Consider the following 23,756-nt stretch of genomic DNA (forward strand, 5'->3'; position numbering starts at 1 on the left):
ATTTATTGAGCACTTACTATGTGCAGAGCACTATACTAAGCGCTTGGAATGGACAATTCGGCAACAGATAGAGACAGTCCCTGCCCAACAACGGGCTCATAGTCTAATCAGGGGAGACAGATGGACAAAAATAATGTTGGTATTTTTTTTTAAGCGCTTACGATGTGCAGAGCACTGTTCTAAGCGCCAGGTTGCCCCACATGAGGCTCACAGTTAATCCCCATTTTACAGATGAGGTCACTGAGGCACAGAGAAGTGAAGTGACTTGCCCACAGTCACACAGCTGACGGGTGGCAGATCCGGGATTTGAACCCGTGACCTCTGACTCCGAAGCCCAGGCTCTTTCTAGCAGTAAATAGAATCAAGGGGATGTACATCTCATTAACAAAATAAATAGGGTAATAAAAATATAACAGTGCTCGGCACATAGTAAGCGCTTAACAAATACTGACATTATTATTATAGCCATTGTTCATGTCTGCCTGTCTCCCCTGATTAGACCGTAAGCCCGTCCAAGGGCAGGGACTGTCTCTATCTGTTGCCGACTTGTCCATTCCAAGCGCTCAGTACAGTGCTCTGCACATAGTAAGCGCTCAATAAATACTATTAAATGAATGAATTATAAGGTCCCAAATGCCACAGGCCACAGCCACCCTTCGGGCGTCCGAGGCCGCCCAGGGCGGCTGTCGCTCACCGGGTCACGTGGCGGGGAAGGGAGCGAGGACTACAGTTCCCATAGGGCCTTGCGGGGCCTCCAAGTCCCAGAGGGCCGCGCGGGGGCGGCGGGGGACTACGATTCCCAGAGGGCCGCGCGGGAGCGGCGGGGAGGGGAGGGGGGAGGACTACAATTCCCATCGGGCGGCGCGGGCGCCGGAGCGGAAGTGGCCGTCGCGCGGCCCGCCTCCCCGCCGAGGAGAAGAGGCTCTATCCGGGGCCTCGGCGCTCCTCTTTCCTTTCGCGCCGGTTGCCGCTGCTGAGCGCGGCGGGTCCATGTGCGCAGCGAACGGCGCTTCTGGCCGCCCAGCCCCACCCCGACCGCTCCCGCCGGCCCGCCATGGACCCCAACACCATCATCGAGGCCCTGCGGGGCACCATGGACCCGGCCCTGCGGGAGGCCGCCGAGCGGCAGCTCAATGAGGTAGAGGGACGGGCCGGCGGGCGGGCGGGAGGACGCCGGGGCCTGCGGGGGACCGGGCCCACGGGCCGGGGGCGGGGGGCGGAATCTGCCGAGGAATCTCGGGGGGATCTAGGGGGGACCTGAGGAGGGATTTGAGGGGGATCTGAAGGGGATCTAGGGGGGATTTGAGGGGGATCTGGGGGGCATCTGAGGGGGGATTTGAGGGGGATCTGAAGGGGATTTTGGGGGGCATTTGAGGGGGATCTAGGGGACGATCTGAGGAGAAATCTAGCAGGGATTTGAGGGAGAATCGAGGAGGGATTTGAGGGGGATCTTGGGGGCATCCGAGCAGGGATTTGGGGGGGGGGGGGAATCTAGGGATATGTGGAGGGATTTGAGGCGGATCTAGGGAGGATCTGAAGGGAATCTAAGGGGGGATCTAGGGGGGATCTGAGGATGGGCGGAGGAGGCCCCCAATGGCCGGCTGAGGAGACAAGGGCGGCCGGACCCCATCGGGCCGGACAGGACAGGACCGGACCGGGAGAGGACGGACACAGGGCCGAAGGGAACCCCCGGCCCGGCCCGCTGACCCGACCCCCAGGACCGGACCCCCCAAACCCGCCCGGGCCTGGGAGAGGCAAGAATAATCACTGCAATAATAAGAATAATAAGAGCGTTTGCCAAGCGCTCACTTTGTGCCCAGCGCTGGGGTAGATCCACCAAGCTAACCAGAGTGTCCCACGTGGGGCTCACAGGCTTCGGCCCCATTTCACAGATGAGGGAGCACAGAGAAGTGACCCGCCCAGAGTCACACAGCTGACAATAAGAATCACGTGGGTATTGGTGAAGCGCTGACTCTGTGCAGAGCGCTGTTCTAAGCGCTGGGGAGGATACAAGGTCATCCGGTCATCCCACGTGGGGCTCACAGTCTTAGTCCCCATTTTACAGATGAGGGAGCACAGAGAAGTGACTTGCCCAAAGTCACACAGCTGACAATCATAAAGTTGATATTTGTCAAGCGTTTCCTATGTGCAAAGCGCTCTTCTAAGCGCTGGGGAGGATACAAGGTCATCAGGATGGCCCACGTGGGGCTCACAGTCTTCATCCTCGCTTTACAGATGAGGGAGCTGAGGCACAGCGAAGTGACTTGCCCAGAGTCACACAGCTGACCGTAATGTTGGTATTTGTTAAGCGCTTACTTTGTGCCAAGTGCTGCTCTAAGCGCCGGGGAGGATACAAGGTCATCAGGTTGTGCCCGGAGGGCTCACAGTCTTAGTCCCCATTTTACAGATGAGGGAGCTGAGGCACAGAGAAGTGACTTGCCCAAAGTCACACAGCTGACAAGTGGCAGAGCTGGGATTTGAACCCATGAGCTCTGACTCCCAAGCTCGGGCTCTTTCCACTGAGCCACACGGCTTATCTCTATAATAATAATAATAACTATAATAATAATACTCTTTCCTAAGCACTCACTGTGTGCCAGGGGTGACTACAAACAGATCAGGTTGGACGCAGTGTCTGTCCCTCAGAGGGTCTCAATCCCCATTTTACAGACGAGGGAACCGAGGCACAAAGAATGATGATAATGGTGTTTGTTAAACGCTAACTGGGTGCCAGGAACTGTACTAAGCACTGGGGTGGCTACAAGTAGATTGGGTTGGACACAGTCCCTTGCCTGCAGAGGGTCTTAATCCATATTTTATAGATGAGGTACCTGAGGCACAGACAATAATTATAATAATAGTATTCACTAAGCTCTTGCTATGTGCCAGGCACTGTACTAAGCACTGAGGTGGCTACAAGCAAACCAGGTTGGACCCAGTCCCTGTCCCTCAGAGGGCTCACAGTGTTAATCCCCATTTTACAGATGAGGGAACTGAAGCATAGAGGAGGATAATAGGGGTATTTGTTGAGCTCTTACTATGTGCCAGGCACTGTACTAAGCACTGGGGTGGCTACAAGCAAATCTGGTTGGACATAGTCCCTGTCTTGCAGAGGCCTCACAGTCTTAATCCCATTTTACGGATGAGGGAACTGAGGCACAGAGAAGTAATTTGCTTGAGGCCATGCAGCAGACAGTGCTTGAGCCAGGATTAGAACTCATGACCTTTTGACCCCCCGGGCCCATGGTCTATCCACTATGCCATGCCGCTTCCCTAGAGTAGAGTATAAGGCAGGTGTGAAGGGAGGAAGGGATCCACAGCCCTGTTGGATGACTTGGCTCCTCTGGTGGTCCCTATCACGTGTCTCCAGGCCTAGCTACCCCAACGGTGGGGGGGGCAACTTGGTTTTAGGCTCAGAAGGATGCCATGAGGTAGTCATTCATTCGGTCGTATTTATTAAGCCCTTACTGTGTGCAGAGTACTGTACTAAACGCTTGGGACAGTACAGTACAGCAATAAAGAGCGACAATCCCTGCCCACAGTAAACTCACAGTTTAGAGGGGACTCCATGCCTATCCAGCCCCTCCGGGTGGGAGATCACTTGGGTCAACGCCCCTTCAACCCCTCCCCACCCCCCAATTAGCTAGTTTGAGAAACTTTGATTTTGTAATGTTAGACTGTGGGACTCTACTCTCCGACCTGATGAACTTGCACCTACCTCAGTGCGTAGAACAGGACTTGATACACATTAAACGCTTAACAAACACCACGACACTGATTGCTTGATGGATAATAATACTGTTGGATCAGATGGTTGTCCCAGGGGGAAAAAAAAACCCAGCTCGATCTTGCGAAGGCAGATAAGGCACCCCCTTCTATTCTAGGTCAGGATGTGGGGTGAGGATTGAATTTGCGTCTAGAAGTGGTTTGACATTCTAGTTTGTGCTGTACAGGTGTAGGGCATGAAGTGTTTTTTTTTTTTTCCCCTTCTAACCCACTGTGTTGTTCAGCAGGAGTTTTTGGTAGTTGTCTCATTCATCCAGGGTTGAATTTCTCATTCCTCTTACGGGCCTACTAAAAAAACCAAATGAAATTCCACTGGCTTGAGTCTTTTGGTAAATTTGGAAGCGTTCTAATTTTAAGCATCACCATTGTTAACCTGTGCTCAAGTTGAAAATCCAGACGTCCGTTTTTTTGTGTATGTCACTTCAGATTTCACTTGAATATAAAAATGTATCAATGAAACTGTCTATGACCCTAGGTTCTTTAAGCTTAATATCGCTCAATTCTTTAACTTCTGGAGTATAGTTCAGTAATTTCAAGGATTACAAACCTCTTAGGTCTCTTAGAGTTAGAGGAATCATACCCATGTAAAATGTTGGGGTGATTATTAAATGTGTCTCCTAGAAGAAGTTATTTCTTCTAATCAGTTCTTCATTCAAATGAATCTTTGAAATAAAAGAAGTGATAAATGCTTGTAATATTTTTCCGACTTCCTTTAGCTAGGTGAATCATCACATCTTATATTGACTCATTGGCAGCAGCATTGGTTAATACTGAACTGAGCAGTCAAAATGTGATAGGGTTAGGAGGAACATACACAATGTGGACTCTGCCCTCAAGGATTTTTCAGTCTAAGAATACTTGTGGCAAGGTTCATTACAGCTCAAAAAGCAAGAAGTGGAGGATGGCTTTCTGTCATTAGATTAGTATTTGCTGATATTAGTGGGCCACTCTTTTTAATTTGTAAGGGTCATTTTGAATAAGACAACATATTATCAGTCCCACATACAAAGGATAAAAGATTTTTAAAGATTCAAATGCTTCAAAGTCACCTTGGGAGATAGTAATGTTGTATGTTGAACTGCTAAACAAGGCATTGTATTAAGCTTGGAGAGAACAACAGAAGCCGAGGGATTACACTCTAATGGGGAAATAGGACATAAAACTATTCATGAGTAGTGGAATGTGAATAAATAAAATCGAATATACCTGTATTCACAAAGATTCCTGTGTCTTTAAAAGAAATGACATTCTACATTGAACTTGGGCTTCACTGTCTATTTTTATCTTTGGCTACCTAAAGGCAAGAAATGATTTTGCCAACTCATTTTTAAGGTAGAAAGGATTTCTATTTTATCCTGCAAAACCGAGTGCCATAAAGTTAGGTTTTCCAGAAATGACAGTTGGGATGAGATCTTACCTATTTTGACATGGGCGATGAATCGCACTCCTTTGGTTTAACTACTTTGCAAAACCAATTTTAGTATATATAACTGCTATTTTAAAAGAATGATGAGATTTTCTGCTGAAACCTGGGTTCTACCCAGTCTTCCCTTCCATTGACATTTACTGATCAATACCTGGGAGGAACGATTCAAATTGTTTGGAGGTGAATTTCCCCTTTTCCTTTTTTTAATGTTGCATGGACAGACAGTTCTATTCTTTAAAATAGTGTTCTCAAATCAGAGGCCCTGGGAGAAGTTTAGGAGCGCTGCAAGGAACCCCACAACTGTGGTCTCTTAGATCTTGTTGCACTCCTTCCTCTTATCATCTTTGTTGAGAGAGAGATAAATGTGGGGATGGAGCAGCCGATGTGGAAACATAAAAATTTAAGGAATGGGGAAAGGAAATGATGAGGGAGTCTTTGATACTTTTGGAAATACTGACCTTCAGAAAAGTCTTTGGTGTGCTAGAAATGGGGAAGCAAAGAATTTTGGCCTTGCCAAATTGTGCTTTGAGGAAGTGAAAGCAATTCAGTGTAGTGTCTCTTGAAACTCCTTGTGGACTCCTGCCTTCCTAATCTATTGTACTCTCCCAAGCACTTAGTACAGTGCTCTACACACAGTAAGTGCTCTGTAAGTACAGTGATTGAGTAGTATTATGTGTGTTTAATTTAAAAAGTGGTATTTGACCTCCAGAGCATCCCTTCAGCTTGAGTACAAAAAAAAATCTTGCTTCTGTAACCTCATATTTTGGGACTTTAAAGAGAGGCTGGGGGTCAAAGATATAAATGAAATTATGAGCCTAATTTCGTTATCAATCAGTAGTATTGAGCCCTTATTCTGTGTGGAGTACTAGGTTAAGCATTTAAGAGAATACAACAGAGTTAATAGACACAGTCTCTGCCCCAAGGATCCAAAGGGGGGAGACAGTCACTAAAATAAATGACAGTTAGGGGGGAAGTAATAGAGTGTAAAGAGGTATACATAAATGCTGTGGCGTGGGGGTAGGAGAATACCTAATGCATGGCATAGGTGATACAGTAAAGAGTGGAACTAAGATGGGGGAATGAGGGATTAGTCAAGGAAGGCCTCCAGGAGAAGCAATTATAGTAGAACCTTGAAAATGGGGGAGAGTAGTGTTCTGCTGGTCATATAGTGGATATGGTGGATATATAGATATATTAAGCGCTTAGTACAGTGCTCAGCACACAGTAAGCACTCAACCAATTGAATGAATGTAGTGGGGAGAGTTCAAAACTATCAGTGGTATGAATTCAATGCTTACTGTGTGCAGAGCACTGTATCAAGAACTTGGGAGCATACAATGGAGTTGGAAGATAAGATCCCTGTCTTCAAGGAGGTGACAATTTTGTCAATCAGCCATTGATATTTATTGAATACTTACTATATGTTGGGGACTGGAGTCAGGGGTTGGGGGAATGCAGTACAAGAGTTGGTAGCGACCTCCTCTGCCCTCAAGGAGTTTACAGTCTATAGGGGGAGACAAACACTAACATAAATTGGACACTAAAATAAATTACCCCATGTTCTTAAGGACTGTAGGGCAGCAAGAATAGTATAAAGAATCTGTACCTGAGTGTTGCAAGGGAGGGGGAAAGGTGAGAAAGATGCTTGGAGGGGAGGTATGGACACAAGGGTAGGAAAATGGGGGGTAGCAGAGATGGCTTGGGCGAGGAGGCGGAGAGCAAACAAGACAGTGAATAGCATTAGAGGAGCTTGATGACATTGCCAGGTAGAATGAGCCTATTTAATTAGAAGAGGTTGCCCTTCTTTTTAAAAACTGGTACTTTTAGGGCTTGATTTTTTGCCTATCATGGTTAATAATACTTGGGTCTACTATGTGCCAAGCACTGTGCGAGGTAGATAGAAGATAATCAGATTGGATATTGGCCCTATATCATATGGGGGTCACTGTACTAGGAGGAGGGAGAAGAGGTATTTAACCCCCATTTCACAAATGAAGAACCGAGGCACAATGATGTTAAGTGACATGCCAAAAGTCACAGACCAGGGAAAGGGTAGACTTGCGATTTGAACCCAGGTCTCCTGACTCCCAGTCCTGTGCCCTTTCCCACTAGACCATGCTGCTTCTCCCTCATCTCCTTTATATGTAATTTGTACCCTCTGGAGAGTTAACTGGGAATTGAAGATTTAGAAGGTTGATTTTCATAGGCCTTTGTACTCAGTAAAATGACAGAATCAACACTTTAAAAAAATCCCATTAGACTGACAGGGCCACTTGAAGTCTTTAAAATGGATACACTGAACATTGATGATTTAGAATTCTGCATTGACTTGCTTGGGAAAGTATAATCTATTCTGATGCCGTAGTAATTCTAGTATAATAGCATGAGGGAGACAAAAAGCATCATGTCTCAAAAATTGGTCCTGCCATTGTTGCTTTATTTTTGCATCTCCTGAAATGTTTTGTCCTAGTCATTTTGCAGCAGGAAAAAATGAGGATTGAAAGAAAAATTTGGAAAAGTGAAGTCAGAAAACCCTCATTATTCCCTCCACAAGATTAATGTAGCAAATTTGAACATCCAGCAGTATGCTGGTGTATGTTATACGCACAACTGTTCTGAAACCTGTGGGCATTTAATGTGCTTAATTCTGTTTCTGGTCTAGTGCTTCCCCATTTATAATATTAATTGATAACTGTGGTATTTGTAAAGTGCTTACTTTGTGCAAGCACTGTACTGATTGCTGTGGTGGATACAACAAGCAACTCAGGTTAGACACAGTCCCTGTTCCACGTGGGGTTCAAAGTCTCAATCCCCATTTTTACAGGTGAGGTAACTGAGGCACAGAGAAGTGAAGTGACTTGCTCAAGGTCACACAGCACACAAGTGGTGGGGCCGGGATTAGACCCCTTGACCTTCTGATTCTCAGGCTCAGGCTCTATCCACTACGCCATGCTGGTTCCCATGTATGGTAAATTTAGTATTTTGATGTTGCAATGTCCCGTCTTCCCCTCTAGACTGCAGGTTCACTGTGGGAAGGGAATGTGTCTACAAACTCTGTCCCAAATTCCTAGTACAGTGCTCTGCATACAGTAGGTGCTCAATAAATGCCATTGATATTGATAAAAGGAGAAAAAAATTAGAATCAGTGTTAAAATCTTATACAATCTGACTTTACTTCTTGAAAGTGTTCAATGTTTTCATATTTTCTTTTGATTTGAAAATTTGTTCGTGTTCTGCTTAGCAGTTACTTGAAAAATTAACTTAATGAAGACTAGAGATCTTCATTTCTAGAACTTCCTCTCCAAATCTGGTAATCTATGAAATGGGTAACCCCCAGATATATTTATCCAATATTAGATATTCTGTGGTCTTGCAGAGTGCCTGTATATAAAATTGCTTCTTTTTTTTTTAATTCAAGTTCTTTCCAAAAGCATTGTTTTAACTGGGTAAAGAAAGTCAAATTTCCCAGAACTTGAGCTTTGGTGCCCTTTCTTTCTGGCACAAGAGAAGCCATCACCTGGAAATCTACTTTTAGGAAGATTTGAGGGGTGGGAGAGAGATTTCAGAAGACAGTAGACATTGAAACTCCTATAACAGAGGGCCAGCTCTGAGTTTACTTAGAATTTTACTATAAACCTCATTAGATTGTAAACTCCTTGTGGGCAGGGATTGCGTCGGTCAACTGTGTTGTACTCTCCCAAGTACTTTGTACAGTCTTCAATGAACACCATTGGTAAAAATGTGTGTTGTGCCATTTTTGACTTTATTAAAGTAGGAAATGTATGGAATGGAAACTTTACCTCCATAGCTGTATTTAATGCAAATATTACCGCCATAGTCCAAAGTATGTGCTAATGCATTCTGTGTGCACTCTTTTGAAGTGTGAAGCCTTAGTGATAATGGAGTGTTTCCTGTATTAACATTTATGGAAAGGCATCCTTACCTATAGAGAAAAATCTTCATGACCAGAAATAGTGAAATGCTCATGGAGACTATGCTCCAGACACCACACTGGTATAATTTTGTCTTTGATAATGTTATTAATAATGTTGGTATTTAAGCGCTTACTATGTGCAGAGCACTGTTCTAAGCACTGAGGTAAATACAGGGTCATCAGGTTGTCCCATGTGAGGCTCACAATCTTAATCCTCATTTTACAGATGAGGTAACTGAGGCCCAGAGAAGTGAAGTGACTTGCCCACAGTCACACAGCTGACAAGTGGCAGAGCTGGGATTCGAACCCATGACCTCTGACTCCGAAGTCCAGGCTCTTTCCACTGAGCCACGCTGCTTCAGAGAGGAGGGCCTGGGAGGATCTGGGTTCTAATCCAGGCTCTACCATCTGTCAGCTGGGTGGCCCTGAGCAAGTCACTTCACATCTGGGCCTCATTTTACTTCATCTGATATGAGCCCTGGGTAGGACAGGGACTGGGTTCAATGTAATTATCTAGTGTCTACCGCAGTGCTTGAAGCAGCGTGGCTCAGTGGAAAGAGCATGGGCTTTGGAGTCAGAGGTCATGGGTTCAAATCCTGGCTCTGCCACTTGTCAGCTGTGTGACTGTGGGCAAATCACTTAACTTCTCTCTGCCTCAGTTACCTCATCTGTAAAATGGGGATTAAGACTGTGAGCCCCACCTGATTCCTTTGTGTCTACCCCAGCGCTTAGAACAGTGCTCTGCACATAGTAAGCGCTTAACAAATACCAACATTATTATTTTTATTAGTACAGTGCTTGGCACATAGTAAGTGCTTAACAAATATAATAATAAAAGTAATAATTACTCTGGATTTCGGTCATTGGGAATGTCCCAAGATAGTCTAACACGCAGACAAGAGAGCTCACGACAAGAGCTAAGAGAAAATCTTCGTAGCTCATGCCAGATTGCAAGTTACAGAAAAAGCAGTTCTGTTCCATACAGTTGTTACCATCATTGAGTAGCATTAGAAATTAATTTGCCATATTTTGATGTGCCACAATATATTGCAGTTTCAAGATCAGTTTCATTTGCATTAGCGCCAAAGCCTTTTGTAACCAGCAAATCTTTCTGTTTCATTCTGCATAATTCAATATGGGTTGTGCTGCCGAAATTTTGGAATGAAAGCAGATTCTTGCCACTTGGGAGTTTCCCTAATTTTTATAAAGTTAAATGTCATTATGATAATCATTGAAAAATAATCATGGCAGAATTAATTGCAGTAAAATAATGGTATGAATAGACTGTGGTGTTTGATTTGGGTTCATATTTTGATATGAATGTGTGTATGAAGAACATCTGTATGCCTTATGAATACAAGATGCGTGTTTGGGTTATTAAAGTAAACCACGAAAGCAACCAGCCAAAAAAAGATTTTGTCCTTAAATGTTTGTGCTAATGTCCTGCAGTTCATTTTGGATTTCTTAAGGTGTTTTCCCCATAGGTAATTGCAATTAAGCAAATGCCAAATACTAAAGTTCTTTCAGTTGGAACAAATGAGTAATAAATAAATAAAGTAAATTGTCTGGAAATAAAAAAGTATAAGAGCATTCACCTGCATACATATTGATGTGTATGCATTTCGGTAAATCCTGGATTCGGCCTTCAAATTAATGGGAATATGAAGGTGAACTGTCTTAAAACATTTGAAAATGACATGGGTTCCCAGGAAGCTTTTTGAATAACACTTTTTGATATCAGTCTTTCTTGATTTGAAAATTCAGTTTGTGCCCAATTCATCTGCTAGTCATAGTGTCACCAATAATCATATCTGAGCGCTTACCGTTTGCAGAGCACTGAATTAAGTGCCTGGGGAGTATAAGACAACAGAATCAGTGAATAAAGGGTACAAATCCAAAGCAAGGGTGACGCAGAGGGAGAGGGAGGCAAGGAAATGAGGGCTTAGTCAGGGAAAGCCTTCAGGCGGAGATGTGTTTTCATAAGGCCTTGAAGATGGAGAAAATGGACATCTGTCAGATATGAGATGGGAGGGAGTCAGTGCCAGAGGCAGGACAGACAGGAGGTTAGCGGCGAAAGATTGGGGTCCAGTAAATAGGAGGAGGCAAGGTGACTGAGTGCTTTTAAAAAAAAGTACTTGTTAAGCACTTAGTATGTGCCAAGCTCTGTTCTAAGTCCTGGAGTAGATCAAAGATAGGACCCACATGGGGCTCACAGTCTTAAGTGGGAGGGAGAATAGGTATTGAATCCCATTTTGCAGGTGAAGGAATAGAGGCACAATTAAGGGACTTGCCCAGGGTCACCCAGCAGACTAGTAGCAGAGCCAGGATTAGACCCCAGGTCCTCTGGTTCCTAGGCCAGTACTCGTTCCACAAAGCCATGCAGCTTCTCTAAAGTCAGTGGTAAGGAGTTTGTGTTTGATGTGGAGGTGGTTGTGCAACCACTCGAAGTTACTGAGGAGTGTGGAAAATGGTTTGAATGATAATAATTATGATATGTATCAAGTGCTTATTTTGGTGCTCTTCTAACATGGGGTTGATACATGTTAATCAGGTTGGACACAGTCCTTGTCCCACATGGGGCTCACACTTTTAATCCCCATTTTATAGGTGAGGAAACAGACCCAGAGTAGTTGAATGATTTGCCCAAGGTCACACAGCACACGTGGTGGAGTCAGGATTAGAACCCAGGTTCTTCTGACTCCCAGACCCCTACTCCATTCATTAAGCCACACTACTTCTCTAGCCGAGTAGATTGTGGAGTGGGGAGAGACAGGAGGCAGGGAGGTCAGGGAAAAGGTCGATTCAGTAGTCAAAGTAGGATTGGATAAATGCTTGGATTAGCATGGCAGCCATTGGGATGAAGAGGAAAGGTGGATTTTAGCAATGTTGTGAAGCTTGAACCCGAAAGGATTTGGTGACAGATCGAATGTGTGGATTGAATGCAAGAGATGAGTCGGATAACCCCAACGTTATGGGCTTGTAGACAGGAAGGATGGTGCTGTCTACAGTGATGGGAAACTCGGGAGGACAGGGTTTGCATTTACCACGTATAAATTGACAAAGCCTTTTAAGGGCAGGAAGCATGTCTCCCAAGAGTACACTGATTGATAGGTATCAAAGCACTGCAGTTTGATTCCGCTCTGCCTAGTAGCTCTCATCTTCTACTCTCTTGATTGCGGCTCCACTCCAGATAGTCAAACCTCTAGTCTCCTCTCACCATCGTTTTCCCATTCAGGAAATTATACCTCTTTGGTCCTCTAAATAAAGCACTCAAAACTCACCTTCCTAAAATCTTCTCCAACAGCATAACTGGGTCCCGATACACCGCTACTTCACATGCAACTCAAGAGGTGTTATAAACGTGCAAGCTGTTTTAAGCAATCCCGTTTATCAAAATTTCAAATTGCTTACAGTCTGTCGACTTTTCTTTTAAACCCACAGAGCCATACCATACGTACTCAATTTTTCGGGGCGTATTTTTGATAACAATGGTACACCCACTTCTCTTATAATGGGAAACCCCATGTTAAGGGTGTCATAGTGCAGTAGTCACTGGTTGGGTCATTTCACACTTTTGCTGAAGCAGTATCTTCCAATGTCTTGACACCCCAAGCCCAGATGGACTCGTGTTGCTGATAGAAAATTCCCTTTCAGCATTCTGGTTAAAACATACCTATGTGCAGAGCATTGTACTGAACATTTATGAGAATGCAGTAGAGTTAGCAAGCATAATCCCTACCGTGGAAGACCTTACAAGCTAGTGGAAGATGGAGACACTAAAATCAGTTAACGGGTAGGAGGGAGCAGTAGAGTATAAAAATATGTTCAAAAGTGCAACGAAGGAGTGTTAGTAACCAAAAACGTAGAAACGTTGCTTTAGCCTGTGTTCCCATCCCTCAATTTGCTTTGTATATTGTTTCAGTTCAATATCTTTTAAAACTAATGCCAAATTCATGTAGTAGCTCATTTGACACTTGCAGGTATAACGAAAAAGAAATTTAAATCAATATGGCAGAAGGACTGCAGATTTTGGAATCTGTAAGAATTTTTATTTTTCTCCCAGTACTTTTGATTTCTTTACCCCAACCACTTCCTTAGGGCTATGTCATCTCCATGTAGAGATACCATAGCAAGAATTAGGATACGTGAATCTCCACAGTGTTTCCCTCTTCCCCTCCCCATTCATTCCAGTTATCGTCTGAGGCGGAGCTTTTGATTTCTTTCAAGTCTCCTACCTGGTTTCTGTATAAATAATAGTTAACCTTTAGACATTGTATTGATGTAATACAAGTTTGCATTTTTGCCAAACTCCACAGTAAAGGAAACTTACATTCTAGTACAAACACCTTGACCCATATCCCACACTTGTGTATAATAGTTTTCTTCTGTTAACCACATCGATGTTTTATCCAGCTAGACTTGCGCTTTGGATGAACATTCCCTAATTCCCAAAGTGTTCTTTTAAAAACAGGTAGTGAAAGGATGTCTGAAGCAAAGATATATGGTTTCAGGGACCAGTGCTTCTCTCCCAGTACCTTTGCTGCTTCTCTCAGTGGTGATCTAGGCAGGGAGAGAAGTGGTAGTTAGTAGTAAAAGTGCCAGGAAGGTTAACTTGACAGGTGAGGATTGACCACAGTCCCTGGCCCTCAAGAGGGACAGTTTTTTTATGGGTCTCTGTGTTTACTGTGTATCATGATTTGTTTACTGGGATACTCAAGGCTAACCTACATTTGTGAATGACATGTGTTCATCAAGTAATTTAGGGTCTCTAACAGTCAGAAAGTCAGATCATGTTGAGAAAAATTTGACTCAGCCCTATAGTGGTTGTAATAACACACACCTATTGTATGCAGAGCACCGAACTAAATGGTAGGAAGCAAAAATGGTTGAGAATTTGACACCGTCCTTAGCTTCCAAAGGGCTCACAGTCGAAGAGTAAGGGGCAGGAGAATGGAGTTAGACTTATCAGGAAAGAGGAAAACAAAAATCTAGGAGACGAGGACTATGATTAGGCGGAATAGTGCACTAAGGGAAGAGGAGCAGATTCTCAGGCAACCCATGGTTCATTCCAGCAGTTCCACAACCACAATCATGGCTTTCCCGACAGGCTACCTGCTGCTACTGGTATTCCCGGTGTGGAAGAGGAGCCAATGCGAACTTCTTTTGTGTGGGTGGCTGGGGGTGGCTTCTCTCTTGCCTTGCCAGAACCCAGTGACCCAGTGTAAGGGGGTCCAGCTCCTACTGCTGCCAGTCTCTTTCCCAGACTGTACTGTGCTAGAAACATTTTGATTCCTGTCTACTTGTTTTGTTTTGTTGTCTGTCTCCCCTTTCTAGGCTGTGAGCCCTTTGTTGGGTAGGGGCTGTCTCTGTTGCCTAATTGTACTTTCCATGCACTTAGTTCAGTACTCTGCACACAGTAAGCGGCCATTGAATGCGATTGAATGAATTTTTGATAAAACGTGATTTTTTTTTTTACAGTCATTAACATCTCAGTGGCAGGAGTATTGGTTGTTAAAGCAATTCAAAAGGATGGGTCCTCCAAAGAAAGGGGATGAAGAGGGGCAAAATGGGGCATGCCTTATCTGCTGGTTTATTGTCTGTTTAGGAGGTTTGGATCTTATTGTAAACACTTTATAATGGCTAAATTGGTGACTGATGGAAAATCCACATGCCAGAGTTACTTGATATCTCACCAGCCCATTGGTCAGTTACATACAGCTGGAGATGTGCTTTCAACATTCGTGGCCACCCAGATTACAGCGTTTTCCAGTTTAGTGAGAAATTGATATTCAAATGTCATCATCTTCCAATAAAGTGAAAAGACATTTCCTCTTTCTTTTAAATGAAGTTTTTCTCAGCATTAACATTTCATTGTGAGTTAAGTGAGTTAGTGCATTAAATGCAGGATAATTTCATGTAACATTTGACTAATTAATTGGCTGGTTTGCCAATCATCTGATATTTGCAAGGGTAGCAAGTTTGGAAGTCAGCTTGACTAGCTACTCTGTCCTCCCAGATATTCTGTACATGAGGTTCCGTGCTAAGGACCAAATTTGGCTCTTCATTCAGTCGTATTTATTGAGCGCTTATTGTGTGCAGAGCACCGGACTAAGCACTGGGAAAGTACAGTTCGGCAACAGATAGAGACAGTCCCTCCCCAACAACGGGCTCACAGTCTAGAAGGGGTAGACAGACAACAAACCAAGTAGACAGGCGTCAATATCATCAAAATAGATAAATAGAATCATAGATATATACACATTAATAAAAGAGTAATAAATATGTACAAATAGACACAAGTGCTGCGGGGAGGGGAAGGGGTAGAGCAGAGGGAGGGAATAGTGGCAATGGGGAGGGGAGGAGGGGCAGAGGGAAAGGGAGGGCTCAGTCTGGGAAGGCCTCCTGGAGGAGGGGAGCTCTCAGTTGGGCTTTGAAGAGGGGAAGAGAGTTAGTTTGGCAGATGTGAGGAGGGAGGGCATTCCAGGTCAGAGGTAGGACGTGGGGCAGGGGTCAACAGTGGGACAGGCGAGAATGAGGTCTAGTGAGGAGGTTATCAGCAGTAAAGGAGCATGGCTCAGTGGAAAGAGCACGGGCTTTGGAGTCAGAGGTCATGGGTTTGAATCCCGGCTCGGCCACTTGTCAGCTGTGTGACTTTGGGCAAGTCACTTAACTTCTCAGTGCCTCAGTTACCTCATCTGTAAAATGGGGATTAAGACTGTGAGCCTCACGTGGGACAACCTGATTCCCCTGTGTCTACCCCAGCGCTTAGAACAGTGCTCGGCACATAGTAAGCGCTTAACAAATACCAACATTATTATAAAGGAGCTGAGTGTGCAGGCTGGAGGAGAGAAGGGAGGTGAGGTAGGAGGGCGCAAGGTGATGGGGAGCTTTGAAGCCAAGAGTGAGGAGTTTTTGTTTGAAACCGAGGTTGATAGGCAACCATTGGAAATTTTTGAGGAGAGGAGTGACATGCCTAGAGCATTTCTTTAGAAAGATATTTCTACAGCAGACAGCAGAGTGAAGTATAGATTGAAGTGGTGAGAGACAGGAGGCTGGGAGATCAGAGAGGAGGCTGATGCAATAATCCAGTTGGGATATGATGAGAGATTGAACCAGCAAGGTAGCAGTTTGGATGGAGAGGAAAGGGCGGATCTTGTTGATGTTGTGAAGGTGAGACTGGCAGGTTTTGGTGACAGATTGGATGTGTGGGGTGAATGAGAGAGCGGAGTCAAGGATGACACCAAGGTTATGGGCTTGTGAGATGGGAAGGATGGTAGTGCCGTCCAGGGAAAGTCAGGGAGAGGACAGGGTTTGGGAGGGAAGATGAGATAAGAAGATAAGACAACATACAAGGCTGAAAAATATACTAAACCTATAACATTAAGAAATTGCTTCAGTGAAGTTTTTATATCACTACAGACCCGCTATCTCCATTTAAAGGTAATAAGATCCTGATACCTCTAATTTTTAGGACATTATGAATTTAAAAGGCTGGGTACACTTAGTCTACGCTTAATCTTATTCATTATTAAAAATGGATCAATAGTATTTATATAGCACCTATTGATTGCAGAGCACTGTAGTAAGTGCTTGTGTGAGTACAAGAGTTATTAGGTTTGGTCCCTGCCTTCAAGGAGTTTAAAATTTAATAACAATGATAATAATAATGATATTTATTAAGCACCCATGTGCCAAGCACTGGAGTAAATACAGGGTAATCAGGTTGGACACAGTCGCTGTCCCACATGGGGCTTATAGTCTCAATCCCCATTTAACAGATGAGGTAACTGAGGCACAGTGAAGTGAAGTGACTTGCCTATGGCCACACAGCAGACAAATGGCAGAGAGAACTCACAGATGTGGAAGGGGAAGAGGATTCTTACATGTGCTTATAGTAGGTTATGCATGTCAATATGAATTTGTGTTGTAGGTGATTATGACTACGTTCATGGTAGAGTTGGTACAGAATTGATTTCACCAGTACTTTCTTGCACATCCTCCCAACACAAATGAAATTGTTCATTAGTCATGTCAAGCGCTTGGTAGAGTGCTCTGCACACAGTAAGTGCTCAAAAAATACAATTGATCATGTGACCATTATATCTTGATGTTCTGGTACAGGATGTAATGTTAAAGTAATTTCAAGTTTCACATTTTCATTTTTCCTGTCCAGTTTGGTAATTTGCATGAATGAATAACATCATATTCCTTGTGTTCCAGCTGTGAGCATGTGAGGTGCATGAACCTCGCTGGAGCCTAGGCAGTTTGACACTTGAGGTTTACAAAAACATGTTTGTTGCCCTAGACTTCATAAATATGGTTCTTATGTTTTCTTGTGAATTACTCCAGAAATTTAGACTATCTGGTTGGAAAGACAGGCTGGTTTTGTGGAAAGGACTGTGAAAGTCTTATAATCAAACATCTGCTCCAGCTCTTGGCACCTAATAAGCACTTAATAAATGCCATAACTATCTCAATCACACTCCATTTAAGAAAATTTGGCATGCAATAATGTTATGAGTTGAATAAAGTTGGAGCTCTTCCAACAATAAAGCAGGTATGACTACCCCATACTTAGTCATGTTTTCAAAGTGACATGGCAATGAATATTACAACATACCTGCTCCAGGCTAACTAGACTCTTTCTGGGAAATAAACACAGAAATTTGATTTGCCATAAAACACCACTCCTGTTAATTAAGTTTTATTAAAAATCACAAGAGGACTAGGATAACATTTGAATTTCCAGGCTTTATGAATGGGCTTTCTAAGTTGACTTTCAGCTCTCCGAATTGGCGGACAGAACTCGAAAACTCTTGAGTGAGAGGGCCAGAGGCAGGAGTAGCAGGTGCTCCATAAATATCATTCATTGACTGATAGATAGTAAATGTTTTGCCCTTTCTTTACCTTGCAGCCTCCTCATATTGGCCTAGCATCATTTTAGGTTGCTGAGTTTGGCAGGGCCCCCTCAATCTTCCACCTTGCTCTAATGACCATCTCATGTCCCAGTCTGTTTTAAATACAAAAACCAGTGTTAGGAAAGAAAAATTTAAGAGACCGAGGTTTTTAATATGTTCTTTACGTAATCCCATGGGTCTTGTGTACTTGGCATAACCTCCATAAATACTCTTGAATTTTTTTTGTAGAAGTTTAAAATGTTTTCCTAATACTCTTTACTCTTTGCTTTGTAGGCTCACAAATCTGTGAACTTTGTTTCAACTCTGCTTCAGATCACCATGTCGGAGCAACTGGATTTACCAGTGAGACAGGCAGGCAAGTTTGTTGGGGCAAAAGGTTCATAACTGGCAAGCTGAGGTGTATTGGGAGGCCTGGTTAGTGGTTCTCCCAGTGAATTGAGCTATGCCAAAGTAATTTCCATAAGTAAAGAAAGCTTTGCTGACCAATGATGTGGTCTGATTCAGGGTTTCAACCAGAAAAGTTTATAGTTATGGTTACAATAAAGAATTTTAGAAACCAATGGCTTTTTTTGAGAGAAAAATCGAGACTTCAATTGCAGCATGAAGTTTGGAAAAAAGGAAACGAGAAGACAGACTATAGAAATGGGAGCATGATTCCAGTCAGTTTATCCAATTGCTCATTCATTCAGTAGTATTTATTGAGCGCTTACTCTGTGCAGAGCACTGTACTAAGTCCTTGGAATGTACAATTTGGATGTACAATTGTCTTCAGGGTGTATGAACATTGAGACATTGGAAAGTCTTACATTTTGGGGGACTCATTTATCTTATTCTTTAATTGAGCAAATCTCCTTGCAACTTGTTACTATGAGAATGGAGGTGACCAAAGTATATTTCATTTCCTACAGGAATCAGTGCTCCAGGGAAAGGAAGCAGTTGCCCCGGTCCTAATTCTGAAATGAGGGTGGGGTCCAGGGAACCCTATCATTTAATGCCGAATCGGAAAGGGCCCTAGATTATCGGTCTTGCCCACAGCCCTGAAATCCAAAACTGGAGGAGAGTGTTCATTAGCAAAATCAATTGATCTTAATTTTAGAGATCCCTGTATTCTTTTAGTGATGTATACTACATTAGATTTTTAAAAAGTGACCAAAATAATACATCACTCTGAGTAAAACGGGGAAAACAAACCAAATTTGCAATCTCTTCTAAAACTGGAGCAGTATTCCTCAGACTAATGCTAAACCTATCACATCCGACCCAGTAATTTCATAATTTTAATTCGGATCATTATTGGATAGTCTAGTTATACATTTATACTTAAGGATTTCTCTTTTGCCCACGTAAAGCATCGTTAGCAGTTTGTACTCTGCCACATAAGCAGTTTGAATTAAGTTTGCCAAAAAAAAGAAGAGTTGTGCAGCTGCAGCAGTCTGAGTGCTGACAAACACTGGTAATCTATAATCCATTGAACAAAGTAACTTCCTTTTTAAAATGCATTTGAATTTAAGATAACTTCTGTGACAGCTTTAGGAAATTTTAAAACTTTATTAAGGAGTCAGAAACTAATTTTAAAAATCAGATAAAAATGATCAATTAAGATGAATCTTTCAACTAGTTACTTCCCTCAAATTAACCTGGGATGCAGGAGGAACAGTTTTGGGGAGGAAGTGGTACATGTTTTGCACTTCAAAGGTCAGAGGTTACCCCTGTAAAACTAATTTGCAAGCTTGTGGGAGCTAGCAAATTGTTTACAATAATTAGAGTCCAGGTTAAAATGATGAATGTTAACATTAAAATGTTCTGCTCTTCTCTTTCAGGAGTTATTTACTTGAAAAATATGATAACCCAGTATTGGCCCGATCGAGAAACGACCCCAGGGGAAATGCCCCCCTACACAATTCCAGAGGAGGATCGACACTGCATTCGGGAAAATATTGTAGAAGCCATTATCCACTCCCCTGAACTCATTAGGTATTCACTCTGTTTTGATTCTTATAAATTGGTCAGGTTTTTATTTGTTCGCTTTTCCCTTGGAGAAGCATAAAAGCAAACTTTGATAGTGACTGCTGCATTAAAGAACTTGGGATAGGGGATAGGCTTAGAAAAGGGTATACAGTACTTGGGACTTTGCTTGCTAACACTTTTTAAGCTAACTTTTTGGACCCTTTCACACTGGCTTCCTCTATGACCACTACCTGTAGGGTTTCCCAAAGTGAGATGATTTGCTTCACTGGGAAGGTCGGCAGGTCTCGCTTCTGTCTGATAAAGTGAAATAATAATTATGGTATTGAGTACTTGCTATATGCTGAGTGCTGAGGAAGATAAAGATAAACTAACAGGACAAATTTAACAGCCAGAACAACTCCCTGTCCGGTGTGTGATGTTGAGCAAGCCATATAACTTGTCTTTGCCTCAGTTCCCTCATCTGCAATATGGGGGTTCGATTCCTGTTCCCCCTCCTCCTTAGACTGCGAGCCTCATATGGGACCTGATTATCTTGTATCTCCCCCAGTGGTTAATACAGTGTTTGGCACCTAGTAAGCACTTAACAAATGCCACAATTATCTTCGACTCATCTCTCTCATACTACCCACATATCTAATGTCACCAAATTCTGTCACAACGACTCTATAATAGGCCCTCTCCTCCAACTAAACTGCTGCTGTGCTGATCCAAGTTCTGTTCATAGCCCACCATGACTACCTCATCAGCTTTCCTGCGACTCTTCTGCCTCCTCTCTCTACCCCCACTTCAGTCCTTACTGCACTCTGCTTGGGGATTTTATTCTTAACCTTATCTTAAGTTTCAAGTAAAAATGGAGTGGGAGAAGAAAGCATTGTTCACAGTGGACTCTCTCTTTTCCTATCTGACTGATCACCACTCTTCCCCTTCTTCATAGCCCTTCTACAGTCACATCTCCAGGAAGCCATCAATCAATTAATGGTATTTATTGAGTACTTACTGTGTGCAGAGCACTGTACTAGTTGCTTGGGAGAGTAAAATTCTACAGAATTGGTAGACACAGTCCATGCCCATAAGGAATTTAGAGTCTGGGGGACTGACTAAGCTCTCATCTAACCATCCTATTTTCCCTCTCTTCTCCATTTCACTTCAGTCTCTACCCCTAGGCACTTATGTACATGTCCCTATACTATGTTACTTCCCCTAACTGTAATGTATTTCAGTATCCATCTCCCTTGCTAGCTTCTTGATGGAAGGGATTGATTTTTTGTAATGGTATTTGTTAAGCATCTACTGTGTGCCAGGCACTTTTCTAAGCACTGGAGTAGTTACAAGGAAATCAGGTTGGACACCGTTCCTGTTCCACATGGGGCTCACAGTCGTAGTCACCATTTTACAGATGAGGTAACTGAGGCCCAGAGAAGTTTAGTGACTTGCCCAAGGTCACACAGCAGACAAGTGGTGGAGCCAGGACCAGAACCCAGGTATCATGTCCACCTACTCTGTTATATTCTCCCAAGTATTTGGTACAGTGGTCTTCTACACAGTAAGCTCTCAGTGCCACTGATCAATTCCCTTGCTAGTCTGCATTTAATTTCTTCCATCCCCAAACAGTCCAAGTTAACTTAATAGTCTTATGCATTTCTTATATATCTGTGTACACACTTGCAGCAGACAGTCAAGGTTGATGCTTTTCTTCCAAATCAGGAAGATTTTTCCTTTTAGAGAAAGTCGTGCACGAAGCACTCCATATGCAGGGAGAACAGTCCTTGAGCAGAAAGTTAAAACCTGAACTTAAGAGTTTTCTACTACCAAATATCAGATTGATGTGTGACGTGGAAGCCGCTCTGCTCTGCGCATCGTGGAGTGTTGCGATCTTGGGAACAAACATTACCACCCTTTCTCCCCCTTCACAATTAAAAATGATTGAAGGTGAAACTGAGGGTCTCCCCAAAAATGAGAAACAGAAGAGTCAGACAGAATTTATTTTACTGCCATGGGCACTTGCAGGGAAGGTGACCCTGAACGTTTGTTTTCTCGTGGCTTATGTATGCCCATCATCAGAGAAGGTTGGAAAGCAGTCTATTTTGTCATTCATTCCATTGATTTTTGTAATAATAGTGCTACTTGGACTTTATGTGGAGCTTTCATTTTCCATCAGTTTCGATGCATTTGCATCAGTTATCTAATTTGCCCTCGGACCATTACGAGGGGTAAGGAAAGTATATTTTCAGTAAAATTTCCCTCTTAGAGATGAGGAAACCCGAAAGTTTACCTGTCTTGTCTGGAGTGTCCCCACAAGTCAATAGAGGGATCTCTGGATATCAAGTTCTAGTAGTATCTCCACCAGACTGGGCTGCCTTGTATCTAATAATACTTTTATTAATGCATTCATCTTGGCTTCCAGGGTCCAGCTTACTACGTGTATTCATCATATAATTAAACATGATTACCCCAGCCGCTGGACTGCAGTTGTGGACAAAATTGGTTTTTATCTTCAGTCTGATAACAGCGCTTGCTGGCTTGGAATCCTCCTTTGCCTTTATCAGCTTGTGAAAAACTATGAGTAAGTATCTTGCTCTCCCTGGAGTTTGTGGAGTTGTTGGGAAGGGTGTGAGGAGGGGAAGGGAAAGAACAAAGCTGTTTGTCATAAAGTATTTCAGTAGCTATAATCTCTTTGAACTATCGAATTATCTGTTGGATTCAATATGCTATTTTTTAAGACCCTATTACTCACAACTAGCAATTCATTGTTATGAGCATTTCTCTTTTTCCCTCCCCCTTTTTCTAGAGCATTGAACTGAGTCATTTGTTCCATGTTGATTTATTTTCTCTTTGAATTCCTCTTAAGTCAAGGGTGTCTGAAAATGTTCACTGTCTGCCCACAGAAAGGCCAAATAATCATTGTTAAAGATTAATGAAAAGTTGGGAGGCATTCTACACATGTCATTTCAGAAAGCAGACAGAGAACATTGATGGCTAGAACTCTGTTTAGGCTTTGGTTCAGGTATAATTTTTCTGTTACAACTTGGAAATCCATTCATTTCCAAAAAAGATTTTAAATGGCCTTCCATTTGGGGGATTTAATGTGGCTGTTTTTGTCTGCTTATTTATAAACTCATAGAACAAACCTAAGTTGCAATGAAAACTTTAGAAAAAGTTAACCACTCATTTTTCTCTAAAACAAGGAGAAAGAAGTGCATCAGTTAATTTTCTTCTAAATCTATTTCAGAAATGTCTTGTCATCATCATCATCAGTATGTACTGCGTCTAATGCGTGCAGAGCACTGTTCTAGACCCTTGACCTTCTAGTCCAGAGACCTCACTCCATGTTAACCAGTGAAAAGAGGGATGAGAGAGTTGGATAAAGGAGGAAGGAAGAAGAGACAGAAGGACAATATGGGTGGTGATCAAAGATTAGTTGTGATTGAGGGGAAGAAGGGACAGTAGTAAGGTAGGATTGAAGGAAGTTGGTGAGGCTTTTTTTGTTTTTCCTAAATGAAGAGCGAAGCAGAGACCAACGACACACTGTAGACACGAGCCAACTCCTGTGCCACTTGTAGATTGTTTCTTTGCGGTTTCTTTCCTGAGGCCCTCAGGTGATCCTTGCTGCTGGGCTCCTCCCCCTTACCTAGCATGATGCAGCTCTGGGAAGGGAAGAGGAGGACAGAGAGGAGGAAGAACAGTTCCCATTGCAAGCTGGAACTAAGGTAGAGAGTTTAACTTT

General features: G+C 43.1%; 1 protein-coding gene across 1 annotated transcript in view; it reads left to right on the top strand.

Annotated features, from left to right (window-relative positions):
- The first annotated feature begins 946 nt into the window (after positions 1 to 946).
- IPO7 (importin 7) overlaps positions 947 to 23,756 on the top strand; it is a 43,456-nt gene continuing 20,646 nt past the window's right edge. Inside the window, exons 1-4 of the mRNA XM_001507888.4 lie at positions 947 to 1,138; positions 18,338 to 18,419; positions 19,885 to 20,038; positions 22,437 to 22,595. Of these exons, the coding sequence (XP_001507938.1) occupies positions 1,055 to 1,138; positions 18,338 to 18,419; positions 19,885 to 20,038; positions 22,437 to 22,595 (479 nt within the window). The 5' untranslated portion in view covers positions 947 to 1,054. The remainder of the gene's footprint in view (positions 1,139 to 18,337; positions 18,420 to 19,884; positions 20,039 to 22,436; positions 22,596 to 23,756) is intronic.

Source organism: Ornithorhynchus anatinus, chromosome 3 (genome assembly GCF_004115215.2).
Source record: "Ornithorhynchus anatinus isolate Pmale09 chromosome 3, mOrnAna1.pri.v4, whole genome shotgun sequence".
Classification (NCBI taxonomy): domain Eukaryota; kingdom Metazoa; phylum Chordata; class Mammalia; order Monotremata; family Ornithorhynchidae; genus Ornithorhynchus; species Ornithorhynchus anatinus.